This window comes from Lissotriton helveticus, chromosome 10 (assembly GCF_964261635.1).
Source record: "Lissotriton helveticus chromosome 10, aLisHel1.1, whole genome shotgun sequence".
Taxonomy (NCBI): Eukaryota; Metazoa; Chordata; class Amphibia; order Caudata; family Salamandridae; genus Lissotriton; species Lissotriton helveticus.
The window spans coordinates 449,032,912-449,051,139 of NC_136071.1; the positions used below are offsets into that span (position 1 = coordinate 449,032,912).

At 52.0% G+C, this 18,228-nt stretch overlaps 1 protein-coding gene across 4 annotated transcripts in view; it reads right to left on the minus strand.

The window, feature by feature from the left end:
* Positions 1-18,228, minus strand: part of C10H8orf33 (chromosome 10 C8orf33 homolog) — a 157,148-nt gene that overhangs the window by 6,679 nt on the left and 132,241 nt on the right. For 2 of the 4 annotated variants that reach the window (XM_078662946.1, XM_078662948.1), the window contains exons 6-7: positions 16,045-16,135; positions 11,174-11,320 (exon numbers count right to left, since the gene is read on the minus strand). In XM_078662946.1, the coding sequence (XP_078519072.1) occupies positions 11,174-11,320; positions 16,045-16,135 (238 nt within the window). The remainder of the gene's footprint in view (positions 1-11,173; positions 11,321-16,044; positions 16,136-18,228) is intronic. The other 2 variants (XM_078662949.1, XM_078662947.1) reach the window with 1 other exon arrangement.

Below are 18,228 nucleotides of genomic sequence, written 5' to 3' on the forward strand. Positions count from 1 at the left end.
CCGGTGGGAAATTACCCGAGTGGGCCGAACTGGGCCCCATGAACAGAACCGGAACAACCACGGTCAGCACCGTCCCCGAGGAGGAGGAGGGGGCCAGGGACGAGGGAGAGACAACGCCCCGGCCGCTCCCGCTACCAGCACCCCACCCCCGGCCAACCGGGGCAACACCCCGGCGCGGCCGGGATACAGAGCCAATGTCACGTGTCACCGATGCCAGCGAGTCGGCCACTACGCCAACGACCCGAATTGTCCACAGAGCCAGACTCCGAGACCCCGCCAGATGGCTGCCGCCGCCCTGGGGGAAGAACAAATCTACGAAGAACATGAGGAATGCGAGCAAGAACGCCAGGAATGGGAACCAGCCGCCATGGTTCTAGCGTGCCTAGGGGGAAGAGACATGGTCCCGCGGGTCCCCCTACCCGCCAACACCCGGAAGTACAGTCAATGGGTGAACATTAATGGACGCCGGGCCGAAGCCCTACGTGACACCGGGGCCAGTGTAACGGCCGTCCGATGTCACCTGGTGACCCCAGAACAGATTCTGCCGAACGTCCTCTGCCCTGTCCGTTCAGCCGACAATTCGGAGAGTCTATGTCGGATGGCTTGCGTCCCCTTCGAGTGGGGAGGAGTCTCCGGCATGTTGGAAGTGACGGTCCGAGATGATGCCCCCGTAGACTGTCTCCTGGGAAATGATCTTGAGAGTTCCCCATGGGCCGCCGTAGAGAGGAGAGAGCACCTAGGGATGTTGGGCATCCCGGATTGGGCGTGCGTAACCACCCGGTCCATGGCTGCCCGTGCCATCCCCCGACCCGAAGAACCTGAATGGCCGGCACCTCCTCCCCCGGTCGCTCCAGACACCGACCGTGCCGTCACCCCAGAACAACCTCCCGAGGGGCTCGTTCAGCCTCAGGACCTTCCCGGCCTGGATCAGTGGCGTCAGGAGGGGGGGCCCACCCAAGAACAGTTTCGCCACGAGCAGAAGACCTGTCCCTCCCTCGAGGGACTCCGCCAACAAGCCCTCGCCCAGAGTGCAGGGGATACCTCCGGAACCCATTGGGTCTATTGGGACAATGACCTGTTGTACAGCGAACAGAGAATCGCAGAGTTAGGGGCCAGTCGAGTACTAGTGGTGCCCCTCCGCTTTAGAGACTTCTTGCTAAACCTGGCCCACGATGTCCCCCTGGCTGGCCACCTGGGTCAGGATAAAACCTACAGTCGCCTGGTGACCCACTTTTTCTGGCCCAAGATGAGGAACGACGTACTCCAACACTGCCGATCCTGCCCCACGTGCCAGGCCAGCGGGAAGAGCGGCCGCAAGCTTAAAGCACCTCTGCAACCTTTTCCAGTGGTCACCACCCCGTTCGAGAGGGTGGGGATAGACATTGTGGGACCCCTGGACCCCCGTACAGCACAAGGACATCGGTTCATCCTAGTACTGGTGGACCACGCCACCCGCTACCCCGAGGCTGTTCCCCTGCGAACTGTGACAGCCCCGGTAGTCGGCCGGGCCTTGATGGGGATCTTCTCCCGGGTGGGCTTCCCCCGAGAAGTCGTCAGCGACCGGGGCACAAACTTTATTTCAAAATACATGAAGTCCCTCTGGCAACAGTGTGGGGTCACCTACCGATTCACGACCCCCTATCACCCTCAAGGAAACGGACTGGTTGAGCGGTTCAACCGCACGCTCAAAGGGATGATTGGGGGGTTGGAAGAGCCCCTCCGTCGCCAGTGGGATGTGCTACTACCGTGCCTTCTCTTTGCCTACCGAGAAGTCCCCCAGAAGTCCCTCGGCTTCAGCCCGTTCGAACTCTTGTATGGGCACCCGGTGCGGGGGCCGCTCAGCCTAGTCAAAGAGGGCTGGGAAATGCCCCCTCTAAAGAACCCTCCAGATGTTTTCAAGTACCTCCTAACCCTCCGCAACCAGACCAGACGGTTCAGAGAGATGGCAAAAGCAAACCTGGAGGCCAGTCAGGAGGACATGAAAAGGTGGTACGATCAGAATGCATCCTCCATCGAATTTGAACCCGGCCAACAAGTGTGGGTAATGTCTCCCACCGAACCATGCGCCCTGCAAGACAAATGGACGGGGCCCTTCAAAGTAATCGAGCGCAAGAGCCCTGTCACCTATCTCATCGATATGGAATCTTCACGAAACCCTCTCCGGGTCCTCCACGCTAATAGACTTAAACCCCACTTTGTACGCTCAGAGCTCAGCCTCTTGATGGCAACCGACAATGGAACCGAGGAGGACTCCGAACCCCTCCCTGACCTCCTACGGTCTCGGGAGAAGGACGGCTCCGTGGACGGGGTCCGACTCTCGGAGGCCCTCACCCTGGAACAGCGCCAAGGCTGCCGAGACCTCCTGCTGCAGTTCGCCACCCTGTTCTCCCTCACCCCAGGGGTCACCCCCTGGTGCTTACACGACGTGGACACTGGAGACAGTCCCCCTGTCCGCCATCGGGCCTACCGCGTACCAGATCGGGTACGGGCCTGCATCCAAGAGGAGGTGGCCAAGATGCTCACGCTCGGGGTCATCGAGCCCTCAGACAGCCCCTGGGCCAGCCCAGTGGTACTGGTCCCCAAAGCGGCCGCCCCCGGCGCCACGCCGGAGCTTCGGTTCTGCGTCGACTACCGGGGCTTGAATGCGGTCACCAGAACAGACGCACACCCCATCCCCCGAGCAGATGAACTAATCGACCGCATGGGAGCTGCCCGCTACCTCAGCATCTTCGACCTGACAGCGGGCTACTGGCAGATCGGTCTCACACCCCGGGCCCAAGAACGATCTGCATTCTCCACTCCTGATGGCCACTATCACTTCAAGGTCATGCCATTCGGCATGAAGAATGCCCCAGCAACATTTCAGCGGCTAGTGAACCAGGTCCTGGCAGGACTCGAAGAATTCAGCGCCGCCTACCTGGACGATATCGCTGTGTACAGCCGCCACTGGTCCGACCACCTCCACCACCTCCGAGAGGTGCTACAGGCCCTCCAACGAGCTGGCCTCACGATCAAGGCCAGCAAATGCCAAATTGGCCAGGGGTCCGTGACCTATCTCGGGCACCAGGTGGGAAGCGGTCTGGTGGCCCCTTTGCAACTCAAGATCGCTGCCATCCAGTCGTGGCAGCCCCCCATCACCCAGACCGAGGTCCGCGCCTTCTTGGGACTCACAGGCTACTACCGGCGGTTCGTGAGGGACTATGGCAGCATTGTAGGGCCCCTCACGGAACTCACATCCAAAAACCAACCCAAGAAGGTCAACTGGACCCCAGACTGTCAAGCGGCCTTCGAGAAGCTGAAGGCCGCCATGTGCTCCGCCCCGGTGCTCCAGGCCCCCGACTACAGTCGGGAATTTATCGTCCAAACAGATGCCTCCGACCATGGCGTTGGGGCAGTCCTTTCCCAGCTGAACCCCGAAGGACTTGACCAGCCAGTGGCTTTCATCAGCAGACGGCTCCTGGCCCGAGAACAACGCTGGAGCACCATCGAGAGGGAGGCCTTCGCCGTGGTGTGGGCCCTCAAAAAGCTCCGGCCTTATCTCTTCGGCACCCACTTCCGGGTCCAGACCGATCATCGACCCCTGCAATGGCTAATGCAGATGCGGGGGGAAAACCCGAAACTACTACGTTGGTCCATCTCCCTGCAGGGGATGGACTTCACTGTGGAACATCGACCCGGGCAAGACCACGCCAACGCAGATGGCCTGTCACGCTTTTTCCGCCTCGACGAGGAGAGTCCCCAAGAGGATGGGTGACTCTCCCCGCCTTCAGCTGGGGGGGACGCATGTTGGACAGGCCACGTGTAAGGCTTGCTCCCTCCCCGCACGACCAGGCCCGAGCCCCGCTCCTCAGGCGTTACACGCAACAACAACCCGTTTCCCGTCTCCTATAGGGCCCCTGCCCCTGAACATCTCCACATCGTGGGCCCGATTCCCTACCGGCCCTCTCGCCCGGCCTGGGCGCCATCTTGGACACGGCACCACGAGGCCGCGTGGCCTCCGATCAACCCTAACCCTGGGCCTGGCCAGGCCCCCGACATCCCGGCACCACCATCCACCCAGGAGGTGAGCGGACTACTTGGCAGGTCAATGGGAGAAAGAGGTGTCGATGGCTCTCCCCCGCCAGGTGCCGATCGCCCCCAGCTCCCCCAGGCGCTGGCTCCACCCCCCTGCTGGGTGTCTGGACTCCCTCATCCCGGACCTCCCGACCTCCCAGTGCGAGGGTCCGGACATCAAAGGGCGCCAGACCTATAACTGGCGCAGCTCCAGAGCAGGAAGGCAGTTGTATCCTGGAGTCGAGAGACGCAGTGAAGAACTCATCCTTGACGGACTACTGGCGCTGCCGTAGCCCTGCCTTGCGAACTACCGATCTGCCTGCTGGCGCTGCCGCGGCTCTCTGCACCCATCTTCATCGGGACCTGCTGGCTCCGCCGCGGACCGTCACTACCTTCCACCATCCCGGGACCTGCTGGCTCCGCCGCGGCCCGATCATCTAGAACGCCGAGCTCGAGGATTGTGAGCTAATTCATCTACCACCACACCCCCCAGAGTGGTAACGAGACTGTCCCGCTACCCCCTTACCCAACCAAGAGACTAGAATAGAGGGGACCCCGGAGTCCAGACCTCCTTGTACCACCTCACCGTACTTAAAGAATTGCTTATAAAGTAACGTTGAACCTTATCCTTGTGTGGTGTACGTCAGTGGGGGGGAAGTTATTTGTCTGTACGATTGCTGGAGACGGATCTCCCCGGAGACCTCTCCCCTTATCCTCGGCCGACCCTCCCGGTCCGTCTAACAGAAGGCAACAAAAAGTTGTTGTGTTTCCCTAAAGGGTTGTGTTCTATCAATGTAGTACATCAACGCCCTTCGAACGTCTAATGTATGGAGCATTCTTTCCGCTACTGTTTGTGGGTTTTGAAAGAATGCGGGCAGGTCAATAGTTTGGTTGATATGAAACTGTGACACCACTTTTGGAAGGAATTTGGGGTTAGTACGCAGTACTACCCTGTTTGAATGAATTTGTATGAATGGCTCCTGAATCGTGAGCGCTTTCAGCTCACTAACACGTCTGAGCGATGTAATAGCAATGAGAAAAGCCACTTTCCATGTTAGAAACTGAATTTCGCAGGAGTGCAGTGGCTCAAAAGGTGGGCCCATCAGCCTAGTGAGGACCACATTGAGGTTCCACACAGGAGCTGGCGGTGTTCTTGGAGGAATGACTCGTTTCAGTCCCTCTAGGAAGGCTTTAATGGCAGGCACCCTGAAAACAGAGAGATGCTGCCTGTTTTGAAGATAAGCCGCTATGGCGGATAAGTGTATCCGAATGGAAGCGTACGCTAGATTGCATTTGTAAAGATGTAACAAATAGCAGATAATGTTAGGGATTGAAGCATCTAGCGGGTCAATGTGATGTTCTGTACAGTAAATGACAAAACGCTTCCATTTTGCTGCATAGCAAGCTCTGGTAGTGGGCTTCCTTGCCTCTCTGATGATGTCCATGCATTCAGGGGGCAGGTTGAGGTAGCCAAACTCTAGGACCTCAGGAGCCAGATCGCCAGATTGAGCTGTTGCGGATCTGGATGCTGAATGTCGCCATGGTTCTGCGTCAAGAGGCTCGGAGCGAGATGCAGCCTTTGATGCGGTACCACGGAGAGTTCTAGAAACGTGGTGTACCATGGTTGGCGAGCCCACGTTGGAGCAACCAGGATGAGCGTCATCGAGTGTTGCCTTAGCTTTCTTGCCACCAGCGGTATGAGAGGTGCTGGGGGAAAAGCGTACGCAAATTTGCCTGACCAGTTCATCCATATCGCATTGCCCTGCGATTGTGGGTGAGGGAACCTGGCGGCAAAGTGTTGGCATTTTGCGTTTTCCCTTGTGGCAAACAGGTCTATCTCTGGATGACCCCACTGCTGGAAGTACGGGTGGAGTACTGATGGATGTATCTCCCACTCGTGCATCTGATGGCTGTATCTGCTGAGCAGATCCGCCATCTGATTGTCCTTGCCCGGGAGGTGTTCCGCCATGAGGAAAATGTTCCTCTGAATGGCCCACTTCCACATGCTCTGAGCCAGATGAGACAGCTGTGGCGAGGGAGTACCTCCCTGCTTCTGGATGTAGTACATGGCTGTCATGTTGTCCGTCCGGATCAACACGACCTTGTTGCACAGATGTACTTTGAAGGACTTGAGCGCCATGAAGATTGCCATCAATTCCAGGTAGTTGATGTGCAATGTCCGTTGTTGAGTCGTCCACAGTCCCTGCACCGTGTAGTGGAGCACATGGGCTCCCCACCCTTGGAGAGATGCGTCCGTAGTCAGGATAATCTGTGGCACAGGCTCTTGGAACGGTCGTCCCTTGCAAAGGTTGTGTGGATTCCACCAATGCAGAGAGTTGTATGCCCGACCGGTCACCAACACTAGGTCTGTCAGTTGTCCCTGAGCTTGTGTCCACTGATTTGCTAAGCATTCCTGGAGCGGACGCATATGCAACCGTGCGTGTGGGACTATGAAGATGCAGGAGGCCATCATGCCTATCAACTGCATGAACACTCTCGCTGGTAGTGAGAGTTGCGGTCTGAACCTTTGGATCAGCGACTGAATGTTGTCGATCCTGACCGGGTTTGGCTGAGCCATAGCAGTCAGGGTATTTATTGTAGCGCCCAGATACTGCCGCACGTGTGCTGGCTGAAGGTGCGACTTTGGGTAGTTTAGTGAGAACCCCAGACTGTGAAGAAGGTGAATGGTGTGGGACATGTCCGCGGCGCACTTCCGTTCTGACTTTGCCTGAACGAGCCAGTCGTCTAGGTAAGGGTAGACATGTATGTTCTGTCTCCTGAGGTGCGCCGCAACTGTCGCCAGACACTTTGTAAACACTCTGGGGGCAGTGGTTACTCCGAAGGGTAGGACTTTGAACTGATAATGCCTGTTGTTGATTGTGAACCTGAGGTATTTTCTGTGGGATGGGTGGAGTGGTATGTGGAAATAAGCATCCTTGAGGTCCAAGGTTCCTAGGAAGTCCCCTTGGTTTAGCAGGGGAAGAATTTGTTGCAGTGTAAGCATGTGAAAATGTTCTGACAGTATATACAGGTTGAGGGGGCGTAGATCCAGAATGGGCCTGAGGGATCCGTCCTTCTTTGGGATAAGGAAGTACAGGGAATAGACCCCTGTGCCTTCCTCCTCCACTGGTACGAGCTCGATTGCGCCTTTTTGCAGCATTACTACTACTTCTTGCTGCAATAAGTGCAAGTGCTCTGCCGACATAGGACGTTGCCATGGGGGAATGTTGGGTGGAGTGGAGGTTAACTGCAGACAATAACCGTACTGGATAAGCTGTCTTACCCACCGGTCTGTGGTGATGGACGTCCAGACTGGCAGGAACTGCTGGAGTCTCCCCCTCGACAGGTGTTGGATGGTCGGGGGGCAGTGACAGAGAGTCACTGTTTGTTGGCGGCAGAGGAACGGGAGTTGTTGTTCCCTCTGCCTCTGCCCTTGCAACTATTACCTCTGTAACCCCCTCTATTTTGTTTGGGGTACGAGGATTGTGCGCCACCTTTCGTGAACTGTGTTTGTTGACCCAAGTGTCCTCTGGTAACACCGCGTGCACCTGAGCGACGAAAAGTGCTCCCCCTGAACTGTTGAGACTGAAGCGCCCCCATGGACTTAGCTGTCTCATTGTCCTTTTTAATTTTCTCGAGGGTGGTTTCCACATCTGGGCCAAACAGTCTGTCAGCATTAACGGGCTGGTTGAGTATTGTTGTTTGAATGTCAGGCTTAAAGCCTGATATGCGAAGCCATGCTTGGCGCCTTAACATGACGCTAGTGTTAATCGCCCTAGCCGCTGTATCAGCCACATCAAGTGCACACTTTATTGCTGCGTTTGAAATGAGCTTTCCCTCTTGTATGAGCATTTCTGCTCCCTCCTTAAACTGGTCGGGTAGGTGTTGAAGGAGCTGTTCTAGGGTGTCGTAATGCGCCCTATCATAACGCGCCAATAGTGCCTGAGTGTTTGATATACGCCAGATATTGGCAGCCTGCGCAGCCACCCTTTTGCCCCCTGCCTCAAGCACTTTCGACTCCTTGTCTGGGGGAGGAGCTTCACCCGTTGTCTGGGAGTTCGCCCTTTTGCGGGCATTGGCGACGACCAGAGAGTCCAGAGGCAACTGTCCCCGAATATATGCAGGGTCCCCAGGTGCCGGCCTGTATTTCTTTTCGATACGTGGGTTCACCACTCTCGCCCTGGTAGGTTATTTAAAGATCTCTGGGGCATGCTTAAGGACACCTTTTAGCATAGGAAGGGTTTTAACTGTTCTTTCTGAGACAGAAAAAGTGTCAAACAAGAAATCTTCTTCCACTGGGTCAGCATGCATGTCTACATTATGATTTGCAGCTGCCCGCTCCATTAAGGCATTGAATGCCGCGGAATCCTCAGTTGGGGATGTACGTGCACCAAAAACCTGTGGGTCCTGTACCACCTGATGGCCTCCCTGGTCACCAGTGTCGTCATATGAGTCCTGATGGACATCAGGGTCATCATTGTCCGGGAAATTGTACTGGTCATTTTGGTCATCCTCCTCTCCCCCTGACTGGTTTGGAGGAGGTGATGGACTCCTCCTTGGTGGAGGCTGAATAGGTTCCACAAGTGCAGGAATGTCCTGTACTGGCCTTTTCTTTTTTAGAGGAATGACATATGATTGTAGTGGTTGGGAAGTGATCTTTCTTTTATAGAGAGTCAATTTCCCTGTTTCGGCATCGATGTAACGCTCAGATTCTTCTTCTGCGGCTTGATGTCGATCCGGCCGGCCACTTTGCGTCGAAGGTTCCGACGTTTCCGTGATCTTTGGCACCGATTTGGGTGCAAACGCCTTCGGTGCCACCTTCGGCGGCAGGGTGTAGAGAAGCTTGCTCGAAGGCTTCGCAGGCACGTCCCCTGGTTTCGGAGCCGACGGCGTGTGGGACGTCGACGACGAAGACTTCTCCTGAATACGTTTGAGGGAGTCAGCGACTGGCTTTGTGAAGGAAGGCGAGGGTTTGGCAACCGACGCCGTATGTCCGGTACCATCGGAGGCCTTCGGCGTTGAAGCGGTGGCCGCCGATGCATCGTCAGTTGGGACGGTCCTTGCCTCCGTTACAGGCTTAGTCGCCGGTGCCGTCTTAGTGGATTTAACCGGCGCAACCGTGACCGACACCTGATGGACGACCTTCTTCGAGGACGGGTCCTTGGGCACCTTCTGCGGCGCTGTCGACTCGACAGCCTTCTTCGACTTCGGAGGGCCGGAGGGCGACGGAGTCGATGAGGTAGCAGGCTTCGTCAGTTTTGACGGGACGTCGGCCATTTTAGGTGTTGTCGAAGCCGTAGGTTTCGGTTTCGTTTTTGATGGGACGTCGGCCATCTTAGGTGCCGTCGAATCCGAAGGTTTCGGTTTCGATACGCGCAATGGCGTCTCCGCTGTTGTGTCCGTGGCCGGGCCGGAAGGCGGGGCCGGGGATAGCGGTGCAGGGTCGTGGGTAAGGCCGAGTGGCGATCCCATGACCTGAGCCTGAATCATGTAACTTTCGGGGCATTGCTCCTCCTCCGAGCTATCTTCCGCGGCCCCATAGACTTCTTCGTCGTCCCCTACCTCCTCGACGTATTCAAGGTCTTGGCTTTGTTCCTCGACTTGTTCCTCGGGATCGGCCTCAACCTCCGTCGACGGGGGTGAAATCTGAAGATGATGGCTTCGGCCTTCTTCTGCGGGGTCGTCGAATATGTCGTCGGGTGCCGGAGCCGCTCGCCGGGCCTCGAGGCGCGCCGCGCGCCGAAGCTTGAGCGTTTTCTTTGACCTGAACTTTGAGCAGGCCATGCAGTTGTCCTCGTCGTGGTCCGGCGAGAGGCATTTGTTACAGACTGGATGCACATCGATATGTGGATATTTAGATCCACAGACGGGGCAGAACTTGAACGGGCTCCGCTCCATGTTAAGGTCGTCGGGGTCGTGCTGCGACGAGAGGGCCTCGATGTCCGAAGAGTTACTTGACTCCGCAGAAATCCGACTCGAAGAGTGGGACGATGCTCGAGACCGCACGCTAACAATACCGACGCAGGGAACGAAGGCCTTTTGGCCTTAAGTAGTAAGTTTTTTTCGATTCCGACAAGGAGTCGTCGAAATCACATCCGAACCCAATGGCGGAAAAAAACAATCTGGGGATGGAGTCGATGCCCATGCGCACTGTAGTCCAGGGGAGGAGCCACCTATCTCGTGATACTTCGAAGACTCTTCCAGGACAACAATGTGCAATCATCCGGACCCAACACTAGGCGGCGATCTATGCTAAAGATATGAATTTAGCAGCCCACATGCCTCGAACATTCGAGTTTTTTTTACTTTGGAACATGTCTCTTCTTTCTGTCTTATCAAAAAAATATGGAAATTGTACAGGTATGAAATGGGCGGGTGGAGGAGGGTGTGTGTGGTTGAAACAAGAGCAGGAGGCCCTAACATATACTCCTATCACATCCACCAGCCTTTTTAAACGCTAACAGAGGCCCAGTTATTAAAGTCTAATTAACCCTCTGGTACTGGGACCACTGTATTGCATTTCAACTTTCACTATTCACGTCACTACACTGCACACTCAGCTACATACCTGCTCCGCTGTATCCAGGTGTTGAAGCACACCCGGGTCACACTCTGTGTCACTGGGTGGGCCCGATGATGAAGGATGCCACCAACTAGGTTGGGGGGTGAGGGCTTCATGAAAAAACCTAATGGTTTACACCTTGTCATACAGCTTTGAGTCCTGCTAAAATACTTCACAAACAGGCTAGAAACTATTCAATGACACATAACCAAATGCTGGCCGAAGGCTTGAATGCATATTCCTGCTCTGATTTCTTTGATGGTGATAATGCAGGACACAATGCTGGGGGGAGAATACATTCCATATCCAGGATTTGCAGCCTGAAAACTATTGTGCCCCACATCCTGGATTAGTTCAGAACAGGCAGAAAATAAACACTCACCGCTAAGCACTCACGTACGTATCATCTAAACCCCCGATTTGCTTCCTCTTCACTGAATCCTTTTCCTCTCTTAAGATGTTAAATGTGTTCTGATAAATGTGGACTTACTCAAACCTTATCCAATGTTATTTTCTTGTCTGCATCTCAACTAGCCCTGGATCTCTTTTCCTACACACCTGCTTGTAGGAGCCGCATTTGTTTTCCGCTCTCCTCCTCCATCTTCTTTCTGTAATCGCCAAGCATTGATCGCATGATCTGCCGCTTTTTCACCAGGGCTGCCTTCTCACTGCGCAATATTTTGACAGCTCGAAGCACTTCTTCAGCTGCATGGAGAAGGAAAGAAAGACACCTTTAGAAACTTCTCTGTACCTTCCTACATTCCTTCCCAGGGAACATCCAGGGTCCTTAGGTCATAGAAATGTGCACAACCCCTTCTGAGGACATGGTAGGTTGGTTAATGGTGGATGTCTAACCATAACCCTGTCAGCTTTTCTGCTTGATAAGGAACAGTGCAATGAGGAGATTAGATGCAGACGTAGGCCATGATGTACTTGGGGCAATGGGGGCAAAGTGTTTGGGAAAAGGGGAAAAACTCTGGGGAGATCAGGGCAGGAAAGGCTTAAATGCCATAAGTAATGGAAAGGCTTAACTGACATAAGTGAAGGAAAGCCTTAAATGAAATGGGGAACTGGAAAAAAACATCTGGGGTTTAATGGCACAAATATGAAAGGAAAGAGAAACACAAATTAGATCTCAGGACTTAAGAAGGGAGAATACACAGAAAAAGTAAACGCTTATCATGCGATTATGGAACCAGAGAGCAGATCGAGGGAGAACACTGGACGCTGCGGTGGAAGAGAGAAAACAATGGAAAATAAGAAGGGCATGTTAGGAGAGAACATTATGGGAGTAATAGAGTGTAGCATAATAATTTGATTCCTGTGCCAGACATCTTCATCAATGTTTGTACAAACCTTGTACTAAAGTCAGAGGCTCATTTGCCTTAATGTATGTAGATCATACAGTTGATGCTTGTTAGAAATGGGGTTGGCTAGGGTATGCACCTAAGCCAGGAAGAACCCATCACTAGTCAGCGCAAGAGAGTTACACACCCAAGTTAACCCCTGCTCACCTCCTTGGCAGCTTGGCACGAGCAGTCAGGCTTATCCCAGAAGCAATGTGTAAAGGGTTTGCGAAAACACTCACAATAAACACACCACAAAAGAGACTCCACACAATGTTATATAAAAATATAAAATATATTATATATAAACCACAGAACAACATGCCATAAGTCAGAGGCTACTCTGCCAACTAGGCAATTGTCCCAACATCACAATAAGTGCAATAAGAGAACATCTTATATGTTGCAAACATCATGAAAAACACCATTACTGTGCATATTATGGAATCCCTTTATAGAGTACTCGTTCTCCTGAACTGAACAGTGCAGGGCATAAAATGAAATACATCATTATATTGGTGCTAGTAATGCAACACATAATGCAATAAAAAGATGTCAATCACCATACGTCACCAAACAACCATAAACACTTTGCTGGTAATGCAGTCCTGCATGGAAACCACCTGATGAAATCCCCATATAACAATAAAGAAATAGGCCCAGGACGCCTGCGCTCCTATTAGTAAGGTTAGGGTAGATCTGGGAGCCTCCTTGAACAAGACTGTTTACTAACCAGCCGTAAGGTGCAGGAACCCCCATGCGTCTATTTCGAGTGATACAGTAATTTCTGTGTAATAACGGTGGTAATCGGGGGATTCCGTAGAGGACTCACCCTGTAAATGCCACCGCAAAGAACCCAGGCCCCTAGGTATGTCCACAGGGGTGGGGGGCACACACTGTAGCATTCCACGGGGATAAAAAGCAGCTGCCCACGAACGCACAGTGTAGCTGTTGCAACAACCTAGTCAGCTCTGCCCAGTGCAAACTCTAGTGAGTCCGGGGCCCGTCGTGGCCGCTCAGACTAGTGTTAACAGTAACAACGTGTGGCAGCTTCCCTCCGCCCCCAATTAGACTCACTGTACCTTGATGATGAAGAACTGGCCCAACTGGGGGGTGCCTGTAACTTTCAGGAATGTTGGCTGGCCTCAGGAGCAGGGCCCACATGGTCCTCTCTGCAATCGCCCTGATCTAGGGGCGGGCCAGCTGAAGTAGTCCTCAGAATGCTGGCCTGCTCCCGGTTACTTGGCAACGTGTCTTCGGAGGGCCGTGCCGAAAGGTGCTGAGGCTGCTCTCTCGGACCAAACCTACTACAATTCGCATCCTTCCATGCCACAGACCACTCCAACCTTGCAGAGTGAAAAGGGGGTTCGACACAAGGCAGAAGAAGGACATGTTGGTCTCTTGGCAAATGCCCCAACACTGCTCCTCGGCACTCAAGTCACAATGAGGCTCTCTTCTCTGGCACGGCAAAACACAGCAGTCCTTGTGGTTACATGGCACAGACCTGTGCAAGTGTAGATAACTGCTGCAAGGAGTCACTGTGCTCGCTCTTATGGGGCTGAAACAAACACCCATGGAGTCTAAACCAAGAATGAAGCAAGAAACATGTGCTTGATTTGACACCAGGAACCATCCCCAGCGCTCCCCGCGTGCTTAGCTGACAGATACAGGGCACACTGAAAACTTAAAGGAGTGCTCCATAACCCCTCACAAGTCCAGGGGGAGAGGGAGGGGAGGCAAGCCCACAAGCTCCAGGAGAACACAGGGGGCACCAAAGCAGGAATGTAGGCATCAGGCTAGCACACAGAGTCCTTGTAGGCAAAGAGGCAGGTCATCTTGCAGCCCAGCAAGCCACAGGTCAGCACAACAATCACGGGAGTCCAATGGTGGTTCATCCTGGCAGCATAACAGTTCCTTCTGCCAAGGTGCAGTCTATAGAGCAAGCAGCGTCTGGTTACAAGTCCCACGCAGTGTCTAAAAAAACAGTCAGAGCCCCTGTACTTATACTCAAAATGCCTTTGATGTGGAGGTAACTTCAAAAGAAATCTTAGAAGTGCACAACACCCTCTTTCAACCCCAGTCCTGGCTCCATACATCAGTAGGGGTAAACAAGCCCTTTGTGTGAGTGCAGGACATAGCCTATACAAATTTAAGCGTGCCCCGCCTCACCCTCTTCCAGCCCAGGAAGACTATTCAGTATGCAGATGTAACTCCGTTACACCCCCAACCCTTCCTGAGTGATGGCGGTCTGGAAAGTATGCACAAAGCCCAGCTGTCACTCTACCCTAGATGTGGATTGGCGTCAGACCGCAAAGCACTATAGTCATAAGTACAGTAAACATCGTTTACCATGAAACAGTGACACCGCATGCCAGTACAATGCATCAGTTACAACGATCGCGTTGTTACAACGCATGCCATTACTCCGCAAGTCAGAACAACGACTTGCTCTAGGAGTCAGAAGGTGTTGGATTTAAAATCTAACACCTTCCCTACTATTGCACAGACTGGAGTTGGAATGGTAAATTATACTATTTCAACTTCCAGCACCCCCCCTAGAGCAAGTCGTTGTTCCAACTTGCGGAGTAATGGTATGCGGCGTAATGGCATGCGTTGTTACAACGCGGTCGTTGTAATGACCACGTTGTAATGGCATGCGGTAAAAAAAAAAAAAGCGGGCTAACGTGGCATATTCCATAAGTACAGTGGAATGCCCACTTTCTGAAAGTGGCATTTGTACCATAGTAATAAAGTATCCACTTACACCAATAAGCAGGATGTATCACCACTATTCCAAACATGGCAACGCTACTCCTTTCATACCAGAAATTATCACTTACAGACATGTAAGGGGATTCCCAATACAAACCTACGAGAGGAGCTGCACTTACTGTAGTGAAAGAAGAAATAGGGTGGTTGTCACTTCCAGGACATGCCAAACCATAAAAGCACATGTCCTACTTTTTACCTACACAGCACCCTGCCATTAGGACTAGCTAAGGCCTACCTTAGGGGTGACATGTATGTATTAAAAGGGGAGTTTAGGGCGTGGCAAATAACTTTAAATGCCAAGTCAATGGGGCAGTAAACTGTGCCGACAGGCCCTGCAGTGGCAGGCCTGACACAGGTTTGAAAGGCTACTTCTGTGGGTGGCGCAAGCAATGCTGCAGACCCGCTCATAGCATTTAATTTACAGGCCCTGGGTATATGGGTAACACTGTACAAGGGACTTACAGGTAAATTAAACATTCCAAACAGGTGCAGACCAATAATACCATGTTTAAGGGGAGAGCACATGCACTTTGGGCACTTTACCACTACTAACCAGTGCTCTAGAACTAAAGCCAACAAAAACAGGTCAGAAAAAATACAGGAGGAAGGCAAAATGTTTGGGGATAACCCTGCAAAAAGGACCAGGCCCAACAGTGCATACATACATACATCTTAAGGGCATACTGGGTACATCTTAGTATGGAATCTATATGTGTCAGTAAGGCAAACAAGGAGTTCAGGCCGAACAAACAGAAGAAAAGGCATCAGAATGGAGAGAAGCAGAATTATGACAGCATATGGGAGAGCCATGGCAGCACAGTGAGAAACAGCCAGATAATGTCGGATGGACACAAAGGAATGTAAATCACATCACTGAGCACGAGAAAGGAGGCCGCCCTGCAGCGAAATATAAGAGCAGGAGAGCATTAGGCACAACTGCGGAAGGAGAATACTTGGGAACAAGATGGAATATAGGAGACCGGTTGATAGGCAAATAGGGAGAATTAAATCATCCTAGAATTGTTTGGGATCTGCATCGCCAGTGCTTTTTTACATTTAAAAAAGTCGTTCTGAAGCTAAGACTTGCCACCAGTAAACTACCATTATATATGTTATATATATGACTGTTAGACTTTCAGTGTCCAGACCCAATTAATAACCTTCCTCCCTAAACAGACTGTGCCTAGGATTTCAGGAAACTGGAAGTTTTTTTAAAATTGTAATCCCCGACAACCACACACACTTTACTGAAATAGATCTGGCCTCAAGTTCCAAAGAAGCACAGAAGTTCTCACCTCATGGATAACTTACCTTGTTTTTGAGTTGACTTTTGTCGCTTTAGACCCAGTTCCAGCTGCTCAATACACCAGTCAACCTCCCGATGCAACTGTTCATCCCCCTGCTGAATACAAAAGAAAGAGAAGCATTACAGGGGGGCTGGAGAATTGGAAGTGGATGGTCAAGAAAGTGGGAGACAGAATATAGGGACTCAAGAGAAATGAAAGGAGTATTGTCAAGAGCCCTGCTTGTACCCCACACGCAAGATTGTGCACAACCAAACATAACATAGGGGCACATGCATCAAGCTTTTTACCGGTTGTAAACAGGCTGATTCGCAGAATTGGTTCTTTTGCAACCAGTAAAAAGCCTTTTGGGATGAATCAACCCAAAATGCATTCGCAAAATAGGTAATCGCAATTTTTGTGATGACCTATTTTGTGAATGCAGTTAGGGAATCGCAATTTGAGATTCCCTAAAGGCAATGCAAGAAGCATTTTCAGAATGCGACTTTGCATTAAGTAATCGCAAATTACGATCAACTTCAGTTGATGGTAAATTGCAATTCTTAGTCAAATGCACACAATTGCGTTTCTCTAAGTGCCATGTGGCACATACACATGCCCTAAGAAAAGCAAAAGTCCCGCAAAATAGTATGCATTTCTAACAATAAAACACAAATTATGAAATGGTCACAAAAACTACTGTTCCGGAAGTGGCATGCGCCAGGTATATCTGCTCAGATGCTCTTGTGTCTGATATGCGGATTCTTGAATTGGCCCTGGCTGATGCAAAAGACTTTTTAAAGAGTGACACTCCGAAGAATTCTGGAATACTCCATGCTGCTGCTGCATTAATATACAATCACGTCACATTAGGGTCCTTATTTAGGTTCAGTCAATTCGAAATGCTGTCCCATTCAAAAGTAATTTTTTGCAGCTGGGCAAACTGTAGCTTTCTGAGCTAATTTAATTTATGCTCGGTTTAACACCCTCGAAAGGACGTCGTTTACGGTCCATGGTTTATGAAGAAAAAGTTCCTAGTTTTGTGGATGTAGATTTTTCGTGTGTGTCACTTTTTTGTAGAGTTGAAATCTTTCGCCAGGCCCCAATGAGAGCCAAACATCAGCGAAAGCGTCAGCTCATGGGGTGTCTGACGGCTAGCAGATGAGAGCAAGCAGCCTTGTGCAGTGTGCGGAAGATAACTTCCAGTCCCATTTTACCTTTATAGATTTCTAACAGATCACGCTCTGTGAAGAATTGTTCCAGGGATATCAGTAGAGGTACTTCCTGGACTATACTGCATTGTTAGCATATGTCACTGAAACTGAAACGTCATCGTAAGCAATGCCAATGACCACAAGGCTTGGGGACGTATTAAGTTTGAGTGACTGCTAGAATGATTGCTCCATGGTGTTCTTAGGTCTCGACTAAAGACAGCTTTTCACAGTGTATTGTCGAAGACAGATTGCGGACAACACCAATACTTAAAGTGGGCTTTGGGTCAGCCATTGCTAACCATTGGTTGGCTTTCTTGTCAGTTTCATTGGCATGCTTGTTATTCAAAGGTATACCTTTCTCTACTGGGGTTTGTTCCACTTCTAGAGCATAGTTTATTTACCATCCTTTAGACATGATGACTTGTTCCTTCCACTGCTTACATTTAGAGAACTACTTTGTTCCTTTTCCTTCAGGACCCCGCCTGAGTGAATGCCTTTTCTTGCACTTTCCTTTGTATGTTGCTTCTCCATTCACAGTGGTCTCTAGTTACCCCTTGCCTTCCTCCACCTCTCCCTGCCTTACTCGGTTTTGTCCTTTTTCTGTCGAGCATTCAAGACCTCTTGTATATACTTTATATACTTTAGGCTTGCTGTGTCGAGAGAGGGACTTGGTGCTTCGTGGGCTGTTCGTGCTTTGTGCCTCGTGGGCAGTGATTCCCTACCTGCTTCCGCCATCCTACTCCTCGCGGCCCCCGCTCCGCGGGAGCCGCCCGAGGTCAAAGACACCTGGGATACACCCCCGTCGAGAGGAGTTGCAGGAGACACCCTCCACCCTTGCGGGACTGCGAGGACCAGCGGGCGTAGCGTTCCCTGACTCGCCGCAGCTGGTCCTCTTCCCGCCCCCTCCCGCCTGGATTGAAAAGAACTGCGGGCAGGGACCTCGGCGCTTGCTGTGTCGAGAGAGGGACTTGGTGCTTCGTGGGCTGTTCGTGCTTTGT